The sequence below is a fragment of the Zonotrichia albicollis genome, chromosome 2 (genome assembly GCF_047830755.1).
Source record: "Zonotrichia albicollis isolate bZonAlb1 chromosome 2, bZonAlb1.hap1, whole genome shotgun sequence".
Lineage (NCBI taxonomy): Eukaryota > Metazoa > Chordata > Aves > Passeriformes > Passerellidae > Zonotrichia > Zonotrichia albicollis.
Window position 1 is genome coordinate 43,706,692 of NC_133820.1, and position 23,561 is coordinate 43,730,252.

Here is a 23,561-nt window from a genome sequence, read left to right on the forward strand (position 1 = left end):
GTAGCCAACAGCAGGGAAAAGTTACTCTCCTAACACCACTGCCCTCAGTGTGATTTCTGTCAGAAAATAACCTCTGCACTGACAAAATGCTCACAAACCAACATAAGCCATGGGTACAGCAGCAGAGGTCTGCATTGGCAAAGTTACTGCATAAATTATTTGCCACAGGAGGGAAGCAGGATTATCAGAAATCCACAGAACCTGCTCTTTCATCACACATCTTTTTTCAGCATGAGCATCAAAACATGAAAGCATGCCACTGTGATGGGCTGGGGGCATTTTTGAAGAACAGCTCAAAAAAAAAAAACCCAGATGAAGTCAAACCTTGATGAGGAGCAGCTGACACTGAAGGTAAGTTGCAGTGAAATCTGCCATCCCTGCCAGTTCTGACTGCAGCTCTCCAAGCCTCTGAAGATCACTGAACCATGTGGAGAAAAAAAAAAAAAAGAGAAAATAATGTTGAGACAGAGAACAGTTTAATCCAAACACACTCAGAAGGCAGTGACAATAAAGGCAGCTATTCCTGCTGCCTGTTTTTATTAGAGCAAGCACCAGAAACAGCAGCAAAACACACTACAAAGCAGTTTGCACCTTGGGACTTGGCATGTCCCTTCTTCTGGGAAGCTGACACCAGCACAGCAGTGGAAGCATTAAGTCTGTCAACCCACATAACTCTGCAGCCCCATGGGAGCCACACAGAGTGGCAGCTCCAGATTTCACTTAAAACACTCCAGCCCTCTGCAGCAGCTAACAACCCATTTGTGTTACACTGCTGGGAAATCAAACTGCTCATGTTGGCTAAGAAAGCTTCTCTGGAACGTGTTAGGCTCATGCAACCAAGTGTATCTGAAATAGAGCTGCCCTTTTAAGCCAAGCTAGATTCTGATGTACTGATATTTGCCCAACTAGATGGTGTGTTACCATTACCAGGCATGCTAATTCTTGTAAATCATACAGCAATATAAGCAGCTTTTAATATGATAGAAAAAAATTGTCAGTTAATGGAACCCAAAAGGCTTTAGTTCTCTACTGCTAGCCAAGTTTTCTTGAAGTGTGCATTAAAAAAACAAAATTAGGTTTTTTTACAGAACTGAAAATAGGTTGGATGATGTGACCTTTTCTTCTCTACACCTTGCTTTCATCCAAAGTCTATTAAAATTTCACTTCCACATTTCCTACTAAATTTATCAATTTTATTTTTCAGCTGATCATTTTCTTTTGTTTATTTTAGATTTATCTTTGCATTTAGGATGCAATTCTGAATCTTTGAGTCTGCCAAACCAGAGAGTTCCTGAGCCTGGAGACATTAACAAAAACCCATGAGGTTATCTGTATAATATGCAGCAAAAGAAAATCTTCCCTAAGCAGACAATCATACAACCATTTATGTTGGAAAAGACCTCTAAGATCATCCAGTTCCATCATTAAGCTAGCACTGCCAAGTGCACCACACATCTACATGTCTTTCAAATCCCTCCTGGAATGGTGAATACACTACTGCCTTGGGCAGCCCTTTCCATGAAGACATTCTCCTACAATCCAATCTAAACCTCCCCTGGCACAACTTGAGGCTGCTTCCACCTATCTTCTTGTGACTCAGGAGAAGAGACCAGTCCCCACCTGGCCACAGCCTCCTTTCAGTGGGTTGTAGAGAGTGTTAAGGTCCCCCTGAGCCTCCCTTTCTCCAGGATAAACACTCCCAGCCCATTCCAGCTCCATTGCCCTTCCCGGGCCACACTCCAGCCCCTCAATGTCTCTCATAGTGAGGGGTTGTGCTTTCCTTCAACAGCCAAGCCAGCCTCAACCTTACACAGAGGTTCCATTTCATCTCTTCCCAGAGAGCAGAGTGAAGAGGAGGCTCCTGGGTGCTCAATTCCCATGTCACAACCCATCACAACACACTAATGGGGAACAGGATGTCATCTCTCAGCTAACAACTAGGCAGATATTCAATTTCCCAGTCTTATACAGTTCACAATTCCACTAATTATATTTCCTTACAAATCTTAAACAGATTTCAACATCCCTGTAAGAAAAAAAAATATTCTTGTATAGATGGAGAAACTAAACCACAGATAGATCTGCTAAACAGCCTGTCTTATATTTCTAACCACACTGCAGACTGATGCTCCCCCCCTCAGGCTCTGCAGCCAAAACTCTGAGTCCCAAGTAGACACACACTCCACAAGGTCTGCTATTTTTGTGGATGACAATGATAAAGGAGGAGAGAGTTATGTTCCATGACAAAATCCACTGCTGTGAGCTGCCTCTATCCTTCTGCTCTCAGCAACCAAATTGCTGGTGCAGGGATATCCTGCCCTCTGCAAAATAACCTTTAACACTTTTTTTGGCTTTCCCAAAATCCTCCCTTTGTCTTAAGGATGGAAAATAGCAGTTGGTTTAGTATGATTTCCTGGGGGGCAATCCCATCAGGAAAAAACCCAAGGCAATAATTTCTATCAACTCAAAACTGAAAACAGTCATGGCCTGGAAGGTTCCCAGACCCCCATGCCTGAGAGGTTCTGATGCTTGGCCTAGAGATTACCTATTTCAAGTGTTTAGTGCATTAAATGCTTTGAGACTTTATTTTAGGCTGGCACACAGCAGCTGCAAAACAGCTGAGGACAAACCTCACAGTTCCCACAGCTGGGTTTTCAGTGAGGAGCACACTGTTTACTCCCTGCTGCAGATGGGTGTGACAGTGATTCACAGCAACATACACACAACAGAAGGCAGCTATTTTGAAGGAATTCAAATAATTAAGCTTTTTAAAAAATCCATATTCCAAACAAAGCTTTTTGGATTGTTTTCCTAATTCCTAAAATAAGGCTCTTTTGCTCTTTCCAAGCAGAAAGAAAGGATCCTTTTCAAGTGTTTTGTTTGTGTCAATCAGTCTAGAGATGAAATGGAAGAAACAGCACAAAACCCACACTGAGAAGCAACACTACACACACCTTATCTATACAGCAGCAGACAGCAGCATGCAAGAATGTTTTCTATTCCTGGAAAAGCTCTCTGATTTGAAAACTGATGAGGAATGTCCAAGTCCTTTGTAAGTGAGACTGGCAATGAGGCCCTAAAATTCCAGAAGCAGGTCCTTTCCTGCTGAATGAAAGCCCACAGAACCCAGAAAATGCAAGAGCAAATGGGACAATACCTTCCCCCCCCCAAAAAAAAACCAACCAAAAAAAAACCAAAAAAAACCACCAAGAAAATCTTGTGCATGTACATTACAAATAATATGATCAAAATTACAAGGACAGAAAACTGAAAACAAGACACAAGGCTGTCACTCATAAACCATCAAAACAGAGTGTATTTTAGCATAAGTGAACAGCCCAAAAAGCCCTTATCTAACTGTTACCATGTGCTGAAAAGATGCTCCCTGCCCAAAATGCACACTGGTTATTCTGGGGGGCTGTGCCAGACATGAGATCATCCATTTGATTTGAAAACAGGTCATGAACACTCTTTTGTCACAACAGTCTCTAAAGGAAGGCTCAAGTTAAGTGCTGGACAGCACATTCCAACACTCATATTCAGAAACAAAGCACCTGCAGCAGAGTAACTGAGCACCCTAACACAAGAGGGCAGCCTGAGGCCTTACCGGATGGTAAATTCCAGCAGCTCCTGTATGCCCCGTGGGTCCAGGTGCTGAAAGTTGTAAACCCTCTCCAGGCTCTGATGCAGGAACTGCTGGGAAGGATCTTCATGTGGGGTAATACTGGGAGACACAGCAGAGGACACCAGCTTTCTACCCGGCAACTAAGTGAGAAGCAACACACACAAACAAAAAAAAAATAAGAGGAAAGTCTAACACAAGGAACAACACTGCAAAATGCCAGCATCTATTTAACAAGAAACTGAGAGCTTCAATTAATTTCTCAAATATAAAATTTATACCAAGGCTCTCAAATCTGCATCTTTGTTAGTCAATTCTCCCCACTTTACAATCCACTTGCACTCCTCAGGTTAAACTTCAACATCCCTTTGAGGGAAACATCTTCCTTATCTTACATTTGACACCGTGAAGCCAAAGGAAGTCAGACCACACAAACCACCACTCATTTTATGAGCTGTGATACAACCAACTTCAACCCCACCCATACTTCCATGCAGGAAAAGCATGTTGCAAAGCAGAATGGAACACATTTCACTCATGAATAAACTGTTCAGGTAGGACACAAGTGAAATGTTGGAAGATCTACAAAGGCCTTTCCTACACACACAGTCAGAGCTACAGAAAACTCCCAGGAATACTGCCCTCCCAGTATTCTTAGCTAACCAGCAAACCACGTACTATTCTCATTTGAGAGCGATGATGTTACTATTGTCCCTAAAATATTACAAATTCCATATTGTAACAATTTAACATTTGTCTCTCCTGCCTTAATGCACATTTCAATATTAATTCCTGTGGTGCACAGGAGAAAAACCTTTCAGAATCTAAGTGTTGCACACAGACAGACATGAAATAGACTGGCAATATTTCTAACAGGTGTCAAAGTCCAAACCAAACTTACTTAGTTCAACTTACTCTTAGTGGAGGGACCAGGTGAGAGAGACTGTCCCGAAGATAGGCATAATGTCTGAACGTATGGTCAGAGAACAGGGCAGGCATTGTTGGGCAACTTTTAGCAGCATTAAAAATCAGAACCAGAACAGCAATGTCTATTGCAAATGGGTTGTTAAAGAAAAATGAAAAACAGCAAGAAGAGCTCCTTGGGGATGGGAAGTTAAAACAAGTCATCAACAACCCTTTCTTTGGCCAGGATTTGTCTAGGAAGTTCTTTGTAGTTGGAAAATACTGAGCAAAACCCGAAGAAACAGCTGTCTGAGCAGATTAAAATCAAGTACAAAGTGCAAACATTACAGGGTGAGCCATACTGGAAAAAGGATGTTACTGCCAACGTGGGATGGCTCAGAAGCAACACAAAGGAAAGGAGCCAGGGATCCCAAATACAGACCATGCGCATTAGGTGGAGTTTCACTCTTCCTCACAGCTTACACTGTGCTTACCAGTCTGCACCACAGAACCACAGACTGGTTTGGTTGGAAGGGATCTTAAAGACCACTAGTTCCAACCCCACCCTGCCATGGACAGGGACACCTCCCACTAGACCAGGTTGCTCAAGTTTTTTGGCGCCCTAGCAGTGTCCAAAATTATACATTTACTGTCAAATCTTTGAAACTTGATGCATTACCTAAGATGCCCTGAAAAATATCACTCTGCACAGGCTTTAAGCAACCCAAAGAATCAAACATGGAAAGATAATTCTGAACTAGAAAACACATTTTCACAGTCTGAGACCTGCAGAAATAGAGAGCAGCCAAAGGCTTTAGAAGTTAGCCCAAAGGCTGACACCTGCAACAGGGCTGATCCCAAGCATAAGCTCTGATTCAAATTTCCTAAGTGCTTTGAAGCAAACAAATCCATGGTTTAAATATCAGTTTACACTGGAAACATGCTATTCAGGTTTACCCCAGCTTCTGGCTCACATGCCTATCTTCACATAATATGCCTCTGCAAAATTTGGTGGCAAGATATCTCCAGAACACTCTCTAACATAATATTCTCTGGTTTCTGGCAGGACAGTGCACTGAGTTAAAGAACAGCATTCTTCTCCCTGCAATGTTCCTTTAATTCTCAATTCACAGGACAACTTTACTCAAATTATTACTAAACCATGTAATTACAGATTCATTTATCTCCACCTGATTCCAACTCATTTCAATTCTCACAAGGCATTCATTTAATCTGTATAGAATTTCTGGTCGATGGCCTGTGACTGGAGAGAAAAACAAGGAGAGGCTTCTAGAAGAAGGTTCCAGTCCAACGTGTCTCAGCATGCATCAGAAATAACATTATGTTCTGCCATCACACAGAAGGGAAGCAAGGGGAATAACAATGGAAAAATGCATTTCCAAGGCATCTCGTGTTGTTGAGGAGAATGGTGTATCAATAATTGTTTGTATTCTAAAGCATTGGAAGAGATAACAGTAATATAAGGATTTCTGATATTGAATTATCTCAGAAAGATGAAAAATTCAAAGCATTATGGGGATTCAGGCACTGCTGTACTTAGAGATGGTGCTGTTTTATAAACTGCATAGCAGTGAGCACAGAAAAACTTTTACGTAAAAAGAAAACAGATATGAAAAAACACTCTTCTTATTTAAAAACTAAAGCATCCTCAAAACTAAAGCAACTAGACAAATGTTTTCAGATCAAAGGGCTCATCTGTAAAGCCTAAACCTTGACAAATTGCTTGATTATTCATCACAGCATAAAAAGAAGACCAATTATAGTCCACTGATATTTATGAAGATGGTTCCAGCTAAGAGTTTTTCCATCACTTGCTGAGTAACAAACTAAGTGCAAAGGGATTCAGAAACAGGCACAGGATTGTTTATCTGCTACAAGGAGAAATGGCTGAAAAAATGTGAGAGTCAGGAAATCATGAATAAAATCTACTGCAGTCAAAATGATCAACTGGCTTCATGAATAAAGATACAGGCTGGGTCATCCATGTCTGGCTCCGGAGTGTCGAAGAACGGATGTGTGCTCAGCAGCTCTGGGACTAATGGAAGCACCAAAGTGGGATGCCTGCTTCCCAGGAACTTCAAGCATCTGGAAATATACAGATTGAAATATATATTAGCAAACAGGCACATTCAAAATGTAACATTCTAAAGCATTACCACTTTATATTGCAGCAACACTTTTAGATAGTCAGCAAGAAAATCCTGCTGTCCAAGCTCACAGTTTCTTTACAACTGACCATATGCATTAATATTTTATAGGATCTGAGAAAACTGAAAGGACATGCAGTAATTTTTTTTTTTTAATTTAAAGTGTACAAAATAGTTAACACTTGGAGTTATACAATTAAGGAAGCTTTTATACTAAAGACTAATGAATGAGTGCATTTTCTTTCTTCAGAAATAGCGAAGATAGGAGGTAAAATCTCAAAACCCACAAACTCCAAAAACAATGTAAAAGTACACTGGAAGTCAAAGTAAGCTAAAACAAGTGTTTCTAGTAATATCTAAGAATTCCATCTCAAACCATGTGTGTGGAGCACCATTCCCTCTATTGCTTCCATTAAGCAATCAAAAAAATCTGCTGCAAAAGTTCCTTCTTTTTACTTAGACAGAAAAATTCCTCTGACAGCACAATGCCACATGGCCAATCCACTTATCACAACTGATACAGTCAACTGCTGGTAAATATTAGTATTTAACACAATGTCAAGTGAGCAAAAACACTTGCATAGAAGAGATGAGGTTTCAAACAGAATTAATCTTCCTGTGAATGCATTGAGTGCCTGGGATAGAGCACATTTCCAGAAGTGGTCATCAGATCTGGATTCCCAGTGCAAGTATTGGCAAGCAAGAACAACACACAGTTTCTACACCAGTCATGAATAAGTACATATTTACAGAGTAACAGGATTGTTCACCTGCAATACCTGTTACCTCCTTAGCAAGCTCAGTATTTCCTAGCACCTCACTTACTTAAAAGAAGAGGAAAGTAAGTAGACACAAAAGGACACTGAACACACTCACTTCCATATGGATTCTCTGTCTGTGGGATACTTGGTCAGGTTTTTCAGCAGCTCCACCAGTGCAAGATGGATGCCTTCTTTAGTTGAAACATTGGTGCAACACAACAGTTCATGAAGTGCTTCCCGAATGTCCCTTGAAGAATCCTAAAATAAAAACCCAGCCCAGACGCTGCTGAGTGAAACATGCCTGCACACACATTTACTTTAAAGGTGGCAGCTTCTGTTCCTTGGCTGAGTTAGTAAAAGAGGGCTGTGAACAGCAGTGCCTGTTTCTAGTCACCAGAGCCAAGCACAGATGAAGTGACAGACCAGGCAAGTGCTGCAGGGACTCCAGGTCTCATCCTCCTATGTGCTTCTTTTACTGGAATGAATGGGAATTGCTTCACTGCTGACCCCTCAAGCAGAGCAAAAATCACTGCTTGGGTGGGTGATGCTGTATCTTTGCAGTTACAGAAAAGGAAGGTGTTGGGCAACTCAGTAAAACAATCACCAAAGATTGTTTTACAATTGTTTTACATTTTCACAGCAGCCTTTTATCATTTTTAACCCAGGAAGCTCAATTCCACAGGCTTTCAACCCAGTCAGCAGCCTCCAGAGGGTCTGAGTAAGCACTGAGGACATGTCAATGGCTGGACAGACTAGAATATTCAGCTGAATTAATTACATACCTTCTGCCAAAAAACACCTTCACATTACATATCCATGCATCATCATGTTCCTTGCTATCAGCATTTGCCTGGTGCTACTGGACACATTGTGAAAATTTGATAGGATACAAAAACTGGATGCTTTTCAGCGGTGGATTTTACCTTTTCCAAATTATAATTTGCTAAGTATCAACAGCCCATTCATCACTGTCTTACACAAAAGAAAAAAGAGCAATCCTCTTGTTAAGGCTTTTAAATGACAGCCAACACACTTGAATGACCAAAGGGCTTTTGTTGGTCAAAGACAGACTATGACCACAGAGAAGACAACTCTGAGGACTGGAATGACCACAGTCATAAACTACTCCAGACCACCCACCAGAAATGTGGTACAGAGACAAGCAAGGCAGGAGACCATGAAGGGACACAGATGAGCAACAGAAACTGAGATCAAGGACAACAGGGAAAGCAAATTCCAAAGTCTGGTCAGAAAGCAAGGAGTTACCTGGTACAATTATTCTGACAAAGTGAAAGCAGTGGGGTGAAAACAAAAGTTACCCTTAACACCCTGGTGTTCCATATTAATGGTATTTTTTCCATTTTCCAAAGTTAATGGTATTTTTTCACATCCTTTATTTTTGTACTAGAAGATGGATTTTAAAGAAAAGCACCAAGCATCTTTCAGAATCAGATAAATCCATTAAAATGTTAATAATTCTACACTAAAGCGATCCCAATGCCTGATGATAATTAGGATAATATAAACCACAAACCATGTATGATAAATCCTATGTGTAAAGTCACCACAGAAAAGCCCAGCCTAACCAGGACATTTTCATACCTCTCAACGCACAGGTTCCCAGCTTAAACAAATGCAAATAATGACAAAAATGTGAGGCACCTAAAGCTCACTGCTGCATTTGCAAAGTCAGATCATTCTCCAAAGCATTTGTTAGAGACTGATAAAATAGGTTTAATTAGTTTGCTACTTCCTGAGGCACAACTGAAAACAGCAGCTGCTGCCCTGGGTCAAGGAAATAAAAGGTGAAGAGACTGAAGCAGTGGATTTGCAGGACCTTTCAAGGCACTTCCCAAAAGAAGCAGAACTTGCCTACCACAAGCGGTAGATTAAAAAAAATGCCCCAGGGGCTACAACTCAGCAAATAAATCAGGTCTGAGAGGACAGTCTGACACAGTACCATTCATACAGCCAAAATCTCTTCCTGGATCAACCTCATCAACCAGGAAGAGCACCTGACTCATGCTATTCCCTGAATCCTGGCTGAACACTGACTGGGAGGATGCTGGTTAGGAAAACTCAAAATTATATGGCAGAGCACACTGACAAAAACTCTCAACAGAAAAAAAATGTCAGGCCAGTTTTGCTTGGTGAGCAAAGATGTAGGTGGCCAGCTCTGCTTGGTGAGCAAAGGTGTAGCAAAAGCAGCTGAACCAAGGACACAGAAAGAAAATGAAGCTGCATGCAACATGAAGTGCATGGAGTGCTGGACCTCAACACAGGACAGAAGGAAACACATGGAGGCAACAGCACAGTGATCAAAGGAAGAGTTTTTATCTAAAATTTGTCTTATTTCAGAAGTATTCTGCTGTCCTGGTGCTTACAAGCTACCAGACTCTAGGAACCTTTGGCAGAGTTCAAAGAGTCAAAAAACCCCAAAAAGGGTGGGTTTGCTCTCAGAGGAAGGGACTGATTAGCAGTACATAATTAAGCACCCCAAAGCAAGCAGGAAAGCAATTCTTGCCCTCAGGAGTTTCTTACCTCCAAGACAGCCAACACAGTATCCAGCTGGTCTTCCCGCAGCGTGATGTTGTTGGAGATTTTTCTCATTGTGTGTATTGACTGCAATCTGACCTCCTCAATTTCATCATTAAACATGTCAACCAGAAAATCCAGGCATTTCTCAGCAAAAGAAGGCGAGGACTGAGCCAACATACACAGGGCTTCAACCGCAGCGATTCGAACCTCTGTTAAAAGAGGAGCAGGGAATCCACTGTAAATTAATTAAAACTGTCTGGTTTAAAAGGACATTCACCCAACAGTGAGGTCTTGTACTCTTCAAGGGCTGGGCTAAGGACAGGAGATGCTGAGGAAATGCTGAAGGCAACAGAGCCTCAGCAGGGACCCACTGGGGACCTTTTCACAGACAAATCTTCAAATCAAGTCTCACTTCTGACACAGCCCCTGCTGCTGCAATAAGCATCTGCAAAAGGGACCTGCAGGTGACAAACAGGTCTCTAGTCCATCAATAAATACTGCATATTTCATAGTGTGTTTTGCAAGCATAGCATTAACACTGGTAACTTAAGCAAACTAATTTAGTTAATTAAACTGTGGCTGTTTTATTCTTCCTGACATTTTAATTGCTTGGAGCCTTCACTGCATTTTTAGCTTGCTATGCAGCACTTTATGAATTGCTGAAAAGCCCCAGAGAATCAACGTTTTGGCAGTTAACAGAATGAAAGTCTTCTGCTTTCTGACTTTATATTCCTCAAGACAAAGGAAAAAGGTGCCACCTAAATAATAAAATTATTTGAATAAAGTAAAAAAAAAAAAAAACATCAGAAAGCATCCTGAGTCTACTTACACTGTAAAACTTTGCAGGAATTTGAAGAATACCCAAATATAACAAGGTTAGGCACAGATGAGATTCTCTTCCCTACAGTCATCCTCATTAGCTTCCCTAACATTTATGTGCTAGGATCAGAAAAATGGTAATTAATCTGATGTCTTGCAAACATTGTTGTTTCAAACATACTTCTAGCTTTCACTCAAATTAGGTCATCTTGAAAACATTTACTTGAACTTGTGTGGAGCTTTTAGGCCTATTGTTCTTAAAGAAGACATCTGACTCCTCAGGATTCTGATCAAGTACAAAAATGCACAGACAGCAACACCCCTGCTTGCTCGATAATGATGCTTTTGTCACAGCTCTGAGTCTCCATGGTCATTAAGACCCAGGTATTAAGAGAAGAGAAAGATTTTGCTGATATTGCTTTCATAAGCTGACACACTAATTCAGATTTAAGCTACAACATGGAATTCAAGCAGCGTTACCAGTCAGGGGGAGCTCAGCAGTATTTAAAAATGCTGCAGTGGAGAGAGAGATCTCTGTACATTTCACATTCATTCATTTCATCCACATTCCTCAACAGCAGCATGCTGACTCCAGACCTGTGGCACAAGAAACTGGAGAGTGGGTTTCATTGGGCCAAGGGGCTGAATCAGCGTAACATTTTTTTAGTGGTAATCAGGAAGAAAAGGAAGGTGCACTTTCAAGCTTCAGGGAGAGTTTAGCTGCTGGGAAAACCTGCATTTATTTGCAGGACTCATGGAGCAATAAACCCACTTGTACAACACAATCTACAATATTTTTGTTGTGGTGGTTTTGTATGTTTCAACTTAACCTCGTCCTTCCAATAACATTAAAAGCAAATTCAAAAATGACATTCAGAGCTTGGCATTTTCATAGCTTATGCAAATACCAGCCAAATATGCACTGTACCAGGAGAGGTTTAGATGGAAAACATTCAGGTTGTCAATCATTGGAACAGACTACACAGGGTAGTGGAGGAATTGTCATCCTTGGAAGTGTCAGGAAATCATCTGGATGTGGCACTTGGGGGCATGGTTTAGTAGTGGACTTGGTAGTGTTGGGTTAACATTTGGAGTAATTGGTCTTAGAGGTACCTTCCAACCTAAATGATTCTATCAATTTCCTTCCTGCTGACAAAACACCATTTTCAAACAGCAGTAACTAACTGCCAATTTCTGACCACATCCAACTGTTAAATTTAAGTCAACAACAACAAAAAAATAATCCCAGTGAGTTTTTGCACTCCAGAAGCAAGCCACTTATTACCATTTATATTACTAAAACTTTACCATTTATAGGAAGCAATTTGCTTTTTCTACCCGACTGAACACTTCTATCCAAAATTCTGTGCAACACTACAGCACCTTTGAAACAACTGCCATATCAGAGACCACAATGATGCCCATCAGCCAACACAGATCTCCCCCCTTTAGCTATTCCATGCCCAGTTAACACTTACCATACATCTCATCTTCCAGGCCATGAACAAAAGCCCCACAAGCTCCTGATTCAATCAAGTTGACAGCACCAGTATCGATTTCCTCTTTGGGAGCATCATCTCCCCACTTTCTGCCACTTGAAAACTCCCCAGAGCTGTAGAGCTCTTTGGCTCGTTCATGTGCAGTGCGCTTCCTCTGTCCAAAAAACATTTCATTTACAACCATGTCAGCTTCAAAAGATGACTCAACAAAATATTAAACTGGATCTGAAAACAGATATAGCTGGAGGCTTAGACACTGACACACATACAAGTGCTAAGAAAAGCAAACAGCACCTACTCTTCTGTGGCTATTTCTAACTACCACTAACTCTCTGTAGTTTTGATGTAGGGAAAAGCTAATAACAAACACATTTTAATTAACATAGTCTTTGACATTCATTGCAAAAACAGCCCAACCTGGTCAGAACAAAGGCCCATCTAGTTAAGAAGCCAGTAAGTGATCTGCAAAAATGCTATCACTTTGCAGTTCAACTTGTAAAACTGCAATTAAATACTTTAATGCCAGCAACCCTATCCAGAGTTCAGCAACGTGTAAAATGGGATATTCATTCAGTATGCTTGCTAGTCTGCCTCCTTTTCCTACACACTCTAAATAAAGCTGCACAGCACTTTCTTTAACAGCCTTTACAAAGCAGCACACAAAAAACAGCAGCTCTTCATCATTCTTTTGTAGACAGAAAAAAATAAACATAACCTTGAGCATGTTGCTTAAGGAAGGAATGTTACTGAAAAATTTTGCTCACGGGGCTGAGTAGCCTTTAGCTACTCATGTTTCTTGAAATCATGATGTTTTTTGATCAGATGTTTCAGGATGTTTCCAAGAGCTTGCTCCTAGAACTAGGATGCAACCTTCCATACACAATAACCAAAGCTTTTAGCCAAAAACTATCAGAACGCTACAAACGTTTACCTCTCACTTGTTGCAAAATTTGAATAGCCTGGAGCTGTTTCTTGCGTCCTTGGTGAATGAAATCTAAAACTAGCAATTGCTCCATTGACTGTAATCTAAAACAAAACCTGTCATCATCAATTAACTCTCAGCAACCCTCAAGCAAGGACAAGATGAACGAGCACACTCAATATTAACACACCTCTTGTGTGATTTTAGCACCTATACACAGGAAAACAAACACTTACATACCTTCAGATCTGACATGAGCTTCTTGTCAAGGGTCTGCTCCAAGAAATGAGAGCTAACTTGTTGCATAGAACCCTAAAGAGAAAAAAAACATCAAAAGGAAAAAAACAGGATTATTCTAAACTGCACCATAAAATTTCCTGATTTATCCCAACATGGCATTCAATCTTATCCACTCATTCTAACAGCTTTAGGCAATACCTGACACTATTGTACCTCAGAGTCTAAAAAAGTGATCTTAAGAATCAGAACATCTAATTTTTCCACTGAGGTTAATGTGGCTTTTCTTGAGTTCAATTGGTTCACATGTCCTGTGGTAGAGAAGTAGGGGCAGGAAATTATGACAAGGATTTGTTTTTTTCTTTAATGTTCAACCATCTACTCTCAAGGAAAGAATCACTGCACAGTTGAGCTGAAAAACTGTTGGGTTTCCTCAACCTCCCTCATTTATTTCCCCTCAGAATTTTGGGAGAAATTTATCTATACAGTTTTAAACATCCTCCCGTTTTTTTTTTTTTTTCAAATATATATGAAAAGTCAAGCAACTTAAGAGAAACTATTCTCTGCTAGAGAAGAAAATAATGCAACTTACCAATAACTTTGCAGCTTGTACTCTTACAACCCAGGAACCATCACTAACCATATGGCAAATTTTTCCAAAGGCATCGTCAACCAAGCGAATTTCTTCATTAGAAGAAGGAATCGGGACGATGCTGACATAGAGAAATCAGTTTGTTGATTGTATTCCATACTAGATGGCATCAATAACAAACAATCATGCTGATTTCCTATTAATGTTTAACAGATACCAGGAACCAGAACTTCACTGCATTAGTGTGTTCTCATCAGGCATCAGCCATTTGTACACATCAGTTTCCTAGCAGCTCCTCCTCAGACCTACCAGCACAAAACTCTCAGGATTAGGTGGTTACTTGGTGTCCTGGGGTGACGTTATGATGCTTATAGCCCCATTCATCTGTTCTGTGCCTTTAAGACCGGCTCTGAAGAGTGGAAGTTTTGTTTGGGTTTCTCTTATCAGGGACACAGAGACAGGCAGTACATAAGGCTGTTTTTTCACTTCTGGCTTCAGCTTGCTGCTTTGCTTGCTCTCTTTTTCTGCTCTTGCTTCTGCTCTGCTTTCGCCTCTGCTTATTAGCTAGTTCTAGCTAAACAGTCCATATTGCTCCTGGACTGTTTCTCCTCTCCTGTTTCTGTGACCATCTCGAACCTGCTCCGGACTGGGACCCGGGAACACCGAAGGTTCGGCTGCAGCAGCTGGCCCAGCACCGGAGGGACTGAGAACAGAGCAACCACCCCCAAAAGAGACTTTCTGATTTTGTCATCTTTCTCAGAGCGGTGTCATCGGGTATTGTTCATTTTGTGTGCTGGGGGGCGCTGTGCTGTCAAATAAATAGGTTCTTTCCACCTCTCTCCAAGGAATTTTTTCCAAACCGTTTGGGGGGAGGGGCCCTCCTTTGTAGATTCTTTAACAAATTTGCCCTAAACCAGGACACTTGGCCAGTACTTTGAGGACAGTGCACACAGGACGTACCTTTCAGGGTAAAGCTGACTGAGGACCCAAATCAGCTGAACTGCAGCACTGCGCACTTGCTCGTAATCATCTGCCAACAGCTTGCAGGCCTGAAAGAGCATTCATAGTCCAATATACCTGAAACATCTCCACCTGAGCTGCCATTCCCTTCCCACAATGTCAGCAGCATCCTCACCACAGTTAGGACAGATTAAAAATCAAAATGAATCTCGTCTTCCCTGCTACTCTCTAGTATTCCCAAGTTTGATCAGGCAGACTAGACCTAGTAAAGTCAACCAGGCACATGTTATAAACTCCAGAATTGCCTGTACTATGCAAGAAGGATGAAATGTGAGTCTGCAACAGAACTGACTTGATACAGGCTGCAGCTGCACAGCCTTACTGATATAGCCAATACAGGCTTCATGGGTACTCTCCAGTGAAAAGGGTTTAGGACTTTCAGACTACGACTGCCAGACGACAGGAATGCCTTCATCATGCCTTGACCTTCCCATGATCACCTCCCCAAACAATATACAACAAAGCACATGCTTTAGTGCATTTAAGCACAATGGATGCAAAATAACCTTTTATTTCCACTGTTACATAACAACAAGGAATATCTGCTACCTAACTGTAAAATAATCCTCCTCTGCTCAGTGCCCCCCTCCTCATAAAACACACTGCCACAGAACTCAAAGAGAAAGATGTGCAGACAAGTACAAAACAAATACGAGGTTTTACCTGACTATAAATAGCTTGCTGTAACTTTAGTCCTCTTTCATGAAGCTGTAGCTACAGGGAAGAAAAACAAAACAATGTAAGAAAGTGTAAGTAGAGGTTTAAGGGACACAGACTAAGTTTTCACCACAGTTTTTCTGTTTGAGCTGCTATAATTAAAATACTGCATTACCTTGACCTTTAAGTATTTTAAATAATATTCTTGACTTCAGTATATTTTTTTAGCTTCATAATCATTCATACTTAGATTATGGAAAAACAATTTATACAAATACACTGCCTGTTCATTCTCCCAACCTTCAAATAACTTTTTAGTGCTAGCCATATTCATTCACAATTAAAACAGATAATTAATTACTGTACTACCATTCCTGAAACATGGATCCAAAAGTAGCATTTACATGGCATGAAAACTCATTGGCAATCCTTCTGTTACTGAACCACAATGGCAGCTAAGTGTCCTACACTGTTTCTTTTTAGAAGGATGAGTAAGTACAACATCTAGGAGAGGGAGATTTCAGAGAGACCCAAGTGTAATCTGACCTCCTCAAATGCATCTTTCTTCTTTCTCTGGAGTTTGATAACATTAATTCAAAGATCCTCATTGACCATCACATTAGATGGAACATTATTATAAACTTTAGGAGTAATAGAAAAAACTTCTGTATCCCCATACACTCACAGGCAACTTGCATTAAGCAGTATTTTGAAAAGCATGGTCTTTGCTTGCATTTCTTCAAAACGAAAAGCTTCTGAAGGGTCCCCACACAAAAAAACCCAATATATAGTATATCTCATGAACAATTAGAGAATGCTAATGAATGCAACCATGAGGCAATACATAAATGTTTGCTTTAAAACAAACAAGCTAAATGCTTTCTGGACTTATCACACAGGCCTCCTATCATAAACAGATACCTACTGCATTTTGGAGCACTAAAGGTTTCTTGTAGTTCTGGTAACCAATACTAAATCAAGAAATAAATTTGTCTCTAAAAAAAGAGCCTACACACACTCAAAAGAATGAACAAGTTGAAAAAGCTTCTTCAGCTATACCTGAAACAGAAGTTATGAATCACTCAAATGTCCTTTAAGATCTCATGTTACTCTGATATTTCAAGACCTAGCTTATTTTTTCAGGTAATTTTGGTACACTGAACAGGCTTTTACTAAGTTAATTAAAATAATCTCGAAAACAAACCTCTGTGTTAGTTTGCAGCCCTCTCTCAGCTCCCTGATACAACTCCAAACCATTTCTTCCACAGTACCAGCTACACTTACCATGGCTTTTATAGCTGCAGTCCTAACTCGAGGGTCCTGATCATTAAAATGATCTCCTATTATCTTCTGGACATCTCTGGCTGCCTGGCTTTCAGCCTCTTTTGCAACACCTTTTTCCACTGGGCCAAGACAGCCAATTAGCTGAAGACACTTATTCCTTACACCATGAGAGGAATCTGTCAGATGCTGTGGAAGAAGAGATGAGCAGATGTAACTGGATTCTTATGGTTCTTTCAGCCCTTTGAAACATTGTGCTATGTTTCCTAGCAGTTATTAATGTTAGTATTGTAACAGTTTGTTGAGAAAAACAAAAATAATTTATATACTGACTACCTTTCTTTTTTTCCTGTGGCAGTGACAAAAGCTTCCTGGCCCAAGGAGGCCTCCTTACCTTGCAGGCTACCTCCACCAGCCTCATCCTGACAGATGGATTGTCTGGGAGTTTTGTGCCAATCACTAAGAGGGTGTCCAGCAGCTGAGCAAGGACTTGGTGAGACTCTGCAAGACAGAAGAGTGAAAGGCTATGCACTACTTTGCTGAACTCTTACCAGCTACAGGATCACAGAGTGATCCACATTGGAAGGCCATCCTGAAACCTTTCAAGGCCTGAACTAGCCCAGCTCCCTCAGCTATGCCTTGTACATCACATACTCCAGTCCTCTACCCCTCAGTGGTTCTACTAAACTCACCCAACCTTACCAGCACCAATCTGGCACTGGAGAACCCAAAACTGGATAAAGTATTCCAGATGTGGCCTAACCAGTGCTGAGTAAAAGGGTTGAACACCCTCCTCCCTTGACCTGCTGGCTACACTCCTCTTGATACAGCTTGATGAGCTGGCCTCCAGCATAATATAAAAAACTCCTCTTCAAACATATTTCAATTTTAAGCAAAACTGTCCTGTAGAACAGAGAAGCTCAGAAGCAACAGCTCTCAGATAGAGATGCAAAAGCAAATTTTGCACTCCTTTAGAACAAAGATTTAGAGCAGGCAGGTCAGAGGAACATGGTGTTATCTGTCATCCTTCACAAAACCAAAAAATAAATACTCAAAGCAGCAATTCCCAATCATACACTTGAGATGTAAGGCCTTGCCACTGTCCCAAATGCTCTGACAGCATGATTCCACCTTGACCTCAAGCACCACATCAAAAGGGAGACTTACTCTCATTCTGAAGGGTGTTGATGGCATCATCCATAATGCAGTCTGGGGAAAATCCTGCAGTCTTTGACAACAACCCCAGCAAGGATGCAATCTTCAGCCTTACAGAGGCATCATTCTCCTGGAAGGAAACAACACCCCAAAAAAACCCAATACAGCAAAGTTAAAGCAAAGAGAACAGCATATATTACCTACATACATCTACTCATTTAAGAAACAGCAAATGCTGTCATGGGTGATAATTACATAAGGAAGCCTCATCAATTAATATTCCTTTAAAATTAATTTCAAAAGTTCAGGCATTTTAAAGATTTATTTTGAGGTTTCTACAGACTCATGAACACATGACTTCAGGTCATAACTGGATGGTCTCTCTTTCATTGTATGGCCAAGGATATCCAATGCAGAGTAGAAAGGCAGAAAGTCATTTGGACGTCATACATGGATCTTACCAAGCAGTTGTGCAACACTGAACACAGAGTTGCAGCAAAATTACAGTAACAAATATCCCATCTTTCAACAAGAAATTTTACAGTTACAACTGTTATTTATATCTGTCAAGTGTTTAAGGGAGACTTCAGTGCCACACACAGCCTCCAAGTGACAAATGTGACACTCAAGGTGGCAGTCCCTTTCTCAACTGAACTGAGAAAAGTTTTTCATTTTAGGGTTGAAGTTATGTGTTGAACAATACTGTTGTTCAAGGACAGCATGGGGACTGCCCTACCAAAATCTACAGGCATGATGGAGCAGGAGGCTGCAGGACCATCTTAAACAAAACAATGACACTGCAAACAAAGAAATCATCACAAAAATTCTACTGCAGTTACAGCTTTCAGGGTCAGGTTTCTGGATGATCAGGGAAGTGTAAGTGTTATGGAGTGCTAAGAAGCAAGTTCTTTTGAAAATTTTGTCTGTAAGTAAAATAATGCCAGCTATGGTAGTTTTGAAAGCAATATTTTTAAAAGCTGGATTCTGTAACAGGCTGGGTTCTTGCCAGTGTGATCTCATCTGCAGGTTCATGAGTCTCTCTTCGTCTCTCTTCTAACACAAGCTACAAAACAAACTCCAAGCATAAATAATCTGTGTTACTTGACCAGGAACTCTGTATTTCATAGACTCAGAGAATACTTTATGTTAGAAAAGACCTTCAAGACCATCAAGTCCAACCCTTAACCCAACACTAACAAGTCTACCACTAAACTGTGTCCCCAAGTGCCACATCTATCCATCTTTGAAATACCTTCAGGGATGGTGACTCAACCACTGCCCTGGGCAGCCTGTTCCAGTGCTTGATAATCTTTTCAAAACTTTTTGGAAAGTTTCCCAAATATCCAATCTAAACCTCCTTGGAGCAGCTTGAGGCCATTTCCTTGTTCTACTGTTTGCTAATTGGAGAAGAGACTGATCACTGACAGTTTTTTTCACAGATTTGATATTAAGCAGAAATTCTTTACTGAGAGGGCAGTGAGGTACTGGCCCAGAAAAGGTGGTCCAGGGAAGCTGCCTCATGCCTGGAAGTGTTCAAGCCCAGGGTGGATGGAACCTTGGACAACCTGGTCTAACACAAGGTGTCCCTGCCCTGGCAGAGGAGTCAGAAGTGGATGATCCTTAATGTCCCTTCCAACCCAAACCACTCCATGATTCTGGGTTTTTAAAAGTGCTGGTTTTCACCACATAAGCAATAGCTAAAAGGTTTCTCCACTGCTAGAGAAAATGAAGAACAAGGTAAGGACACATCAGTCAGGAAAATGTCAGATAAAGCTGAAACAGCTCTAGATAGCTAGGCTCCCAGCTGGAAAAGTTCCAGTTCCCTGGAAAACTTGACAGGTCTTTTGTCCCTTGCCAAGTTAACTTCCACACAGGCCATGAGCAGGGATAACTTGTCACTGGCTGCTGAAACCATCAGCACAGGGACCAAGTAACACAATCAGAAATCACTTGGGTCAAGGGCTACAGCTGTTCACTCTCAGCCCAGGCTGAGTCAGCAACACAGGAGGAGTCTGTGAGCCCCTCCTCAACATCCCACACCAAGCAAACAGGAGCAGAAGGAGCAAGCATGTTTGGCTCCCAGCTTCCCCACCTTGTAATAATGCTCCAGCAGGATCCTGACAACCCCTTCCACGCTCTCCACTTCCACGGGCTTCCTGGCAAACTGGAGCAGGTACTGCAAGGCATCAGCAGGCGAGGTGGCTTTGCACAGGTCCACGTGCAGCGCTGCTGACTTGCTGGGCTTGGTCAGCCGCAGCTTCTTGGTGGACAGGTCCTCATGCTGCTGCTGTGGGCAAAGGGACAGGCTCAGAAACAGTGTACCCAGACCCACTCCTGCCCAGACTGAACATGGGGAGGCCTAAGGAAGCTCCCATGTCCCAGGGCAGTCACTAGCCCCTCCTTCATCTATCTGTCTCAGGGAGACACCCTTGCTCAGACCGCTGTGGCTGTTACTGGATTACCTGCCCAGGTAATCCTTAGCCCCATGAAACACGGCCTCTCCCCACCCAAGGCTGGGTGAAATTCAGCTGCTTCCAACACCAAACAACGAATCCAGGGCAAACACCGGCTTCTCCCACTCCCACCGGCCTGGAGCAGCCCAGAAAGCCGCTGTAGTTCCTTCCCCAGTCGCCGGCTGGGGGATGCTTCCTCTTCCCCGCAACAGTGTCGGCCCTGCTCAGGTCAAAGAATCAACAAAACGGGTCTGGTTGGAAGGGATCACAGGGGGTCACCCTCTCAAGCAGGGTCATTCCAGAGCACACTGCACAGGAGTGAGGGAGACTCCAGAACCTTTCCCCCCTCTTCACCCTGAGGGGAACACCTTCCCTCAGACCTCTCCCCTCCAGCAGCTCCATCCTTCCTAAACTCGGGGGCCGACCCGTCCCGCTCCTCCCCAACCCCTCAGCGGGAGGCGCTCCCAGGCTCGGCGCCGGGCTGGGCCGGCGGCTTTCCCCACAGCTCCGCCTCACCCGCCGGCACCTCCCGCCACACGGCAGAGCTCGGAGCGTCCATCCTGGCCCAGGGGGGACGTGTTACCTGGACCACCTTGGTGAACTCCTCGTACACCCGCTTCTTCAGGTGCGCCGCCATGACGCCGCCGCGCAACCCGGAAGAGGAGCCATAGAGCTGCGGCGGGAGGGGCCCAGGCGCGGCCTCTCTTTCCGCCCGGAGGCCGCACTCGATGGTCCGGCGGCCTCCCGTTGCCATGGGGACGCGGGCCCAACATGGCGGCTGCGCTGGGCCCGCCCCGCAGCCTGACCCACCCGCCCCAGGGCGGCTGCCCCGCACTGTTTGCCCACAAAGTGCGCCCAGGTTTCACTAGCGAGAGGAATGGCGGATCTGTCTTTACAAACAAGCTGTGGGTCTGCTGGTAGATAAAACTAGCACTGGGAGATAAAAGAAACAATGGGAAAGATTCCACTAATTGATGAATGGGAAAAGATATTTGCTTTTACAAATAAACTTTAGGTGGCTGATAAATGAAATTAGACATTGAAAGATGAAAGAAACAATGGGGAAGAAAACCCCCTAAATTCCATAAGAATTAAAAATTAAAAGGGAGGGTTATACATTAGAGGGAATCTTTGGTATCAGGTGTATTGGGAAGTCTGTACCTCCGAAGTACCTCAGCCAACGAGGAAAGAGAGAAGGGAAATGTGCCCAGGAAATTAGGATTAAAAGGAGGCTTCATCCTCCAAAAAATTAAGAGATCCCAGGGGAAGACCCCATAGCCTCTCCCTTTATTTGAATAAAGTAAAAGGACTCTTCTGTCTCCTTTTTGGACATAAACCTCTGATGTTTGTGGATAAATTTTCCTAACACTAGTATTCGATTTTAAGCTGACTTTCACACCTTTTTCTACCTTTTTTAGCTAACAAAGAAATGAATGCTCATTGGTTCTAAATGACATAATTATCTTCATTAATTAGTATTCTGTCCTCTACTGGTTATTTATTCTTGCTTCTCATGTTAACCAGTCCCCATTTTTCAGTATTTTCGCTATCTCTCTCCCAGGTAGGGAGTTTTGCAGCACATACTGAGGAGTCTCTGTTATCTTCTGGTTTCTGCAAAATGCCCTTGTAATCTACACATTCTGCATTTTTGTGTCCGCTTTCAGCAATACATCTCTCTCTCTCTCGTAGGTTTTGTTCACCAAAGCATATCAGGGCTAGTTTAGCAAAGATTAAAGTTTCAATGATTTTCCCAATCAAATTCTAACAATAACAGTTTGTGTAAAGAAACTTATCTACGTGCTGGCTAAAAGTGACTTAGGACCAATACAATGCTAATAAATAATATACTGCTGATGATTAATTAAAACAATTAATTGAAAATAATTAGAAAAATTCTTTCCAGCAGAATTGTGGAATCACTAAAGTCAGAAAAAATGTCTAAGATCATCAAGTTCTGCCATTAATCCAGAACTGCCAAGCCCCCCACTAAACTCTGTCCCTGAGTGCCACATCCACACATTTTTTGAGCCCTTCCAGGGATGGTGACTTGACCAATTCCTTGGGCAGCCTGTTCCAATATCTGATGACCCTTTCAGTGAATAAATTTTTCCTGATGGTATTCCTGGCAGAACTTGAGGCCATTTTCCTTGACCTGTCTCTCACCTGGCTGCACCCTCCTCCCAGGAGTTGTAGAGAGCGATAAGGTCACCCTGAGCCTCCTTTTCTCCAGGCTGAACACCCCCAGCTCCGTCAGCTGCTCCTCATCAGACTTGTGCTCCAGATCTTTCCCCAGCTCCACTGCCCTTCTCCAGGACACTCCAGGGCCTCAATGTCCTTCTTGGAGTAAGGGGCCCCAAACTGAACACAGAATTTGAGTGTGTGCCAATTAAAGTTTCTCATGGCAGCAGTCCTATAGAGGTTGATTGGTATGAGGCTTTAACTATTCTATACTGAGATTTTTTTTTTTCTCCTAATATCTAATTTTCATCTCTGTTGTTGTGACTTAAGCCAGTTTCCCCACCCTTAGTATGGACAAAGTGTAACAGATCTCTTTAAAGCAGCCTTTTGTCTACTGGGAAGCCTCCTCAATCTCTCTTCTTCCAGGCTGAGCACCACCAACCACTTGGTTAGGATCAAAAGAGCCTCTCTGAAACCTTTTTGTCCTCTCAGACACTGACTGTGTCCATTCTTACCAAGGCTGTGAATGTAAAAGGTCTCAGAGTTCCTTCACACCTAGAGCAGAACTGCCCTGCAGCCTGGAGTGACTCACGGCTGTCACTGGGGGGAGGTCCATGCTAGGATAAGGACATCTGAAACAGCTTAATTAGGAGTGGCTCAAATCTGTTATCCTAAAACAAAACTTCAGGTCTTTAGAATTCAGGGATCTTGAGGGGGAAATGTCAGTAAATAAAGCACTTCTGCATAATTCAAAAA

The 23,561-nt window shown here is 42.3% G+C and overlaps 1 protein-coding gene across 2 annotated transcripts in view; it reads right to left on the minus strand.

The window, feature by feature from the left end:
* Positions 1-21,355, minus strand: part of INTS4 (integrator complex subunit 4) — a 38,007-nt gene extending 16,652 nt beyond the window's left edge. The window contains exons 1-16 of one of the 2 annotated variants that reach the window (XM_005495471.4): positions 21,211-21,355; positions 20,267-20,461; positions 18,187-18,304; positions 17,414-17,520; positions 17,023-17,208; positions 15,745-15,795; positions 15,022-15,110; positions 14,062-14,182; positions 13,473-13,544; positions 12,290-12,464; positions 9,996-10,201; positions 7,570-7,712; positions 6,516-6,631; positions 4,538-4,671; positions 3,608-3,765; positions 325-418 (exon numbers count right to left, since the gene is read on the minus strand). In XM_005495471.4, coding sequence (XP_005495528.2) covers positions 325-418; positions 3,608-3,765; positions 4,538-4,671; positions 6,516-6,631; positions 7,570-7,712; positions 9,996-10,201; positions 12,290-12,464; positions 13,473-13,544; positions 14,062-14,182; positions 15,022-15,110; positions 15,745-15,795; positions 17,023-17,208; positions 17,414-17,520; positions 18,187-18,304; positions 20,267-20,461; positions 21,211-21,264 — 2,019 coding nt within the window. In that variant the 5' untranslated portion in view covers positions 21,265-21,355. The remainder of the gene's footprint in view (positions 1-324; positions 419-3,607; positions 3,766-4,537; positions 4,672-6,515; positions 6,632-7,569; positions 7,713-9,995; positions 10,202-12,289; positions 12,465-13,472; positions 13,545-14,061; positions 14,183-15,021; positions 15,111-15,744; positions 15,796-17,022; positions 17,209-17,413; positions 17,521-18,186; positions 18,305-20,266; positions 20,462-21,210) is intronic. The other variant, XM_074534994.1, reaches the window with a different exon arrangement.
* Between the last annotated feature and the right edge of the window lie 2,206 nt (positions 21,356-23,561).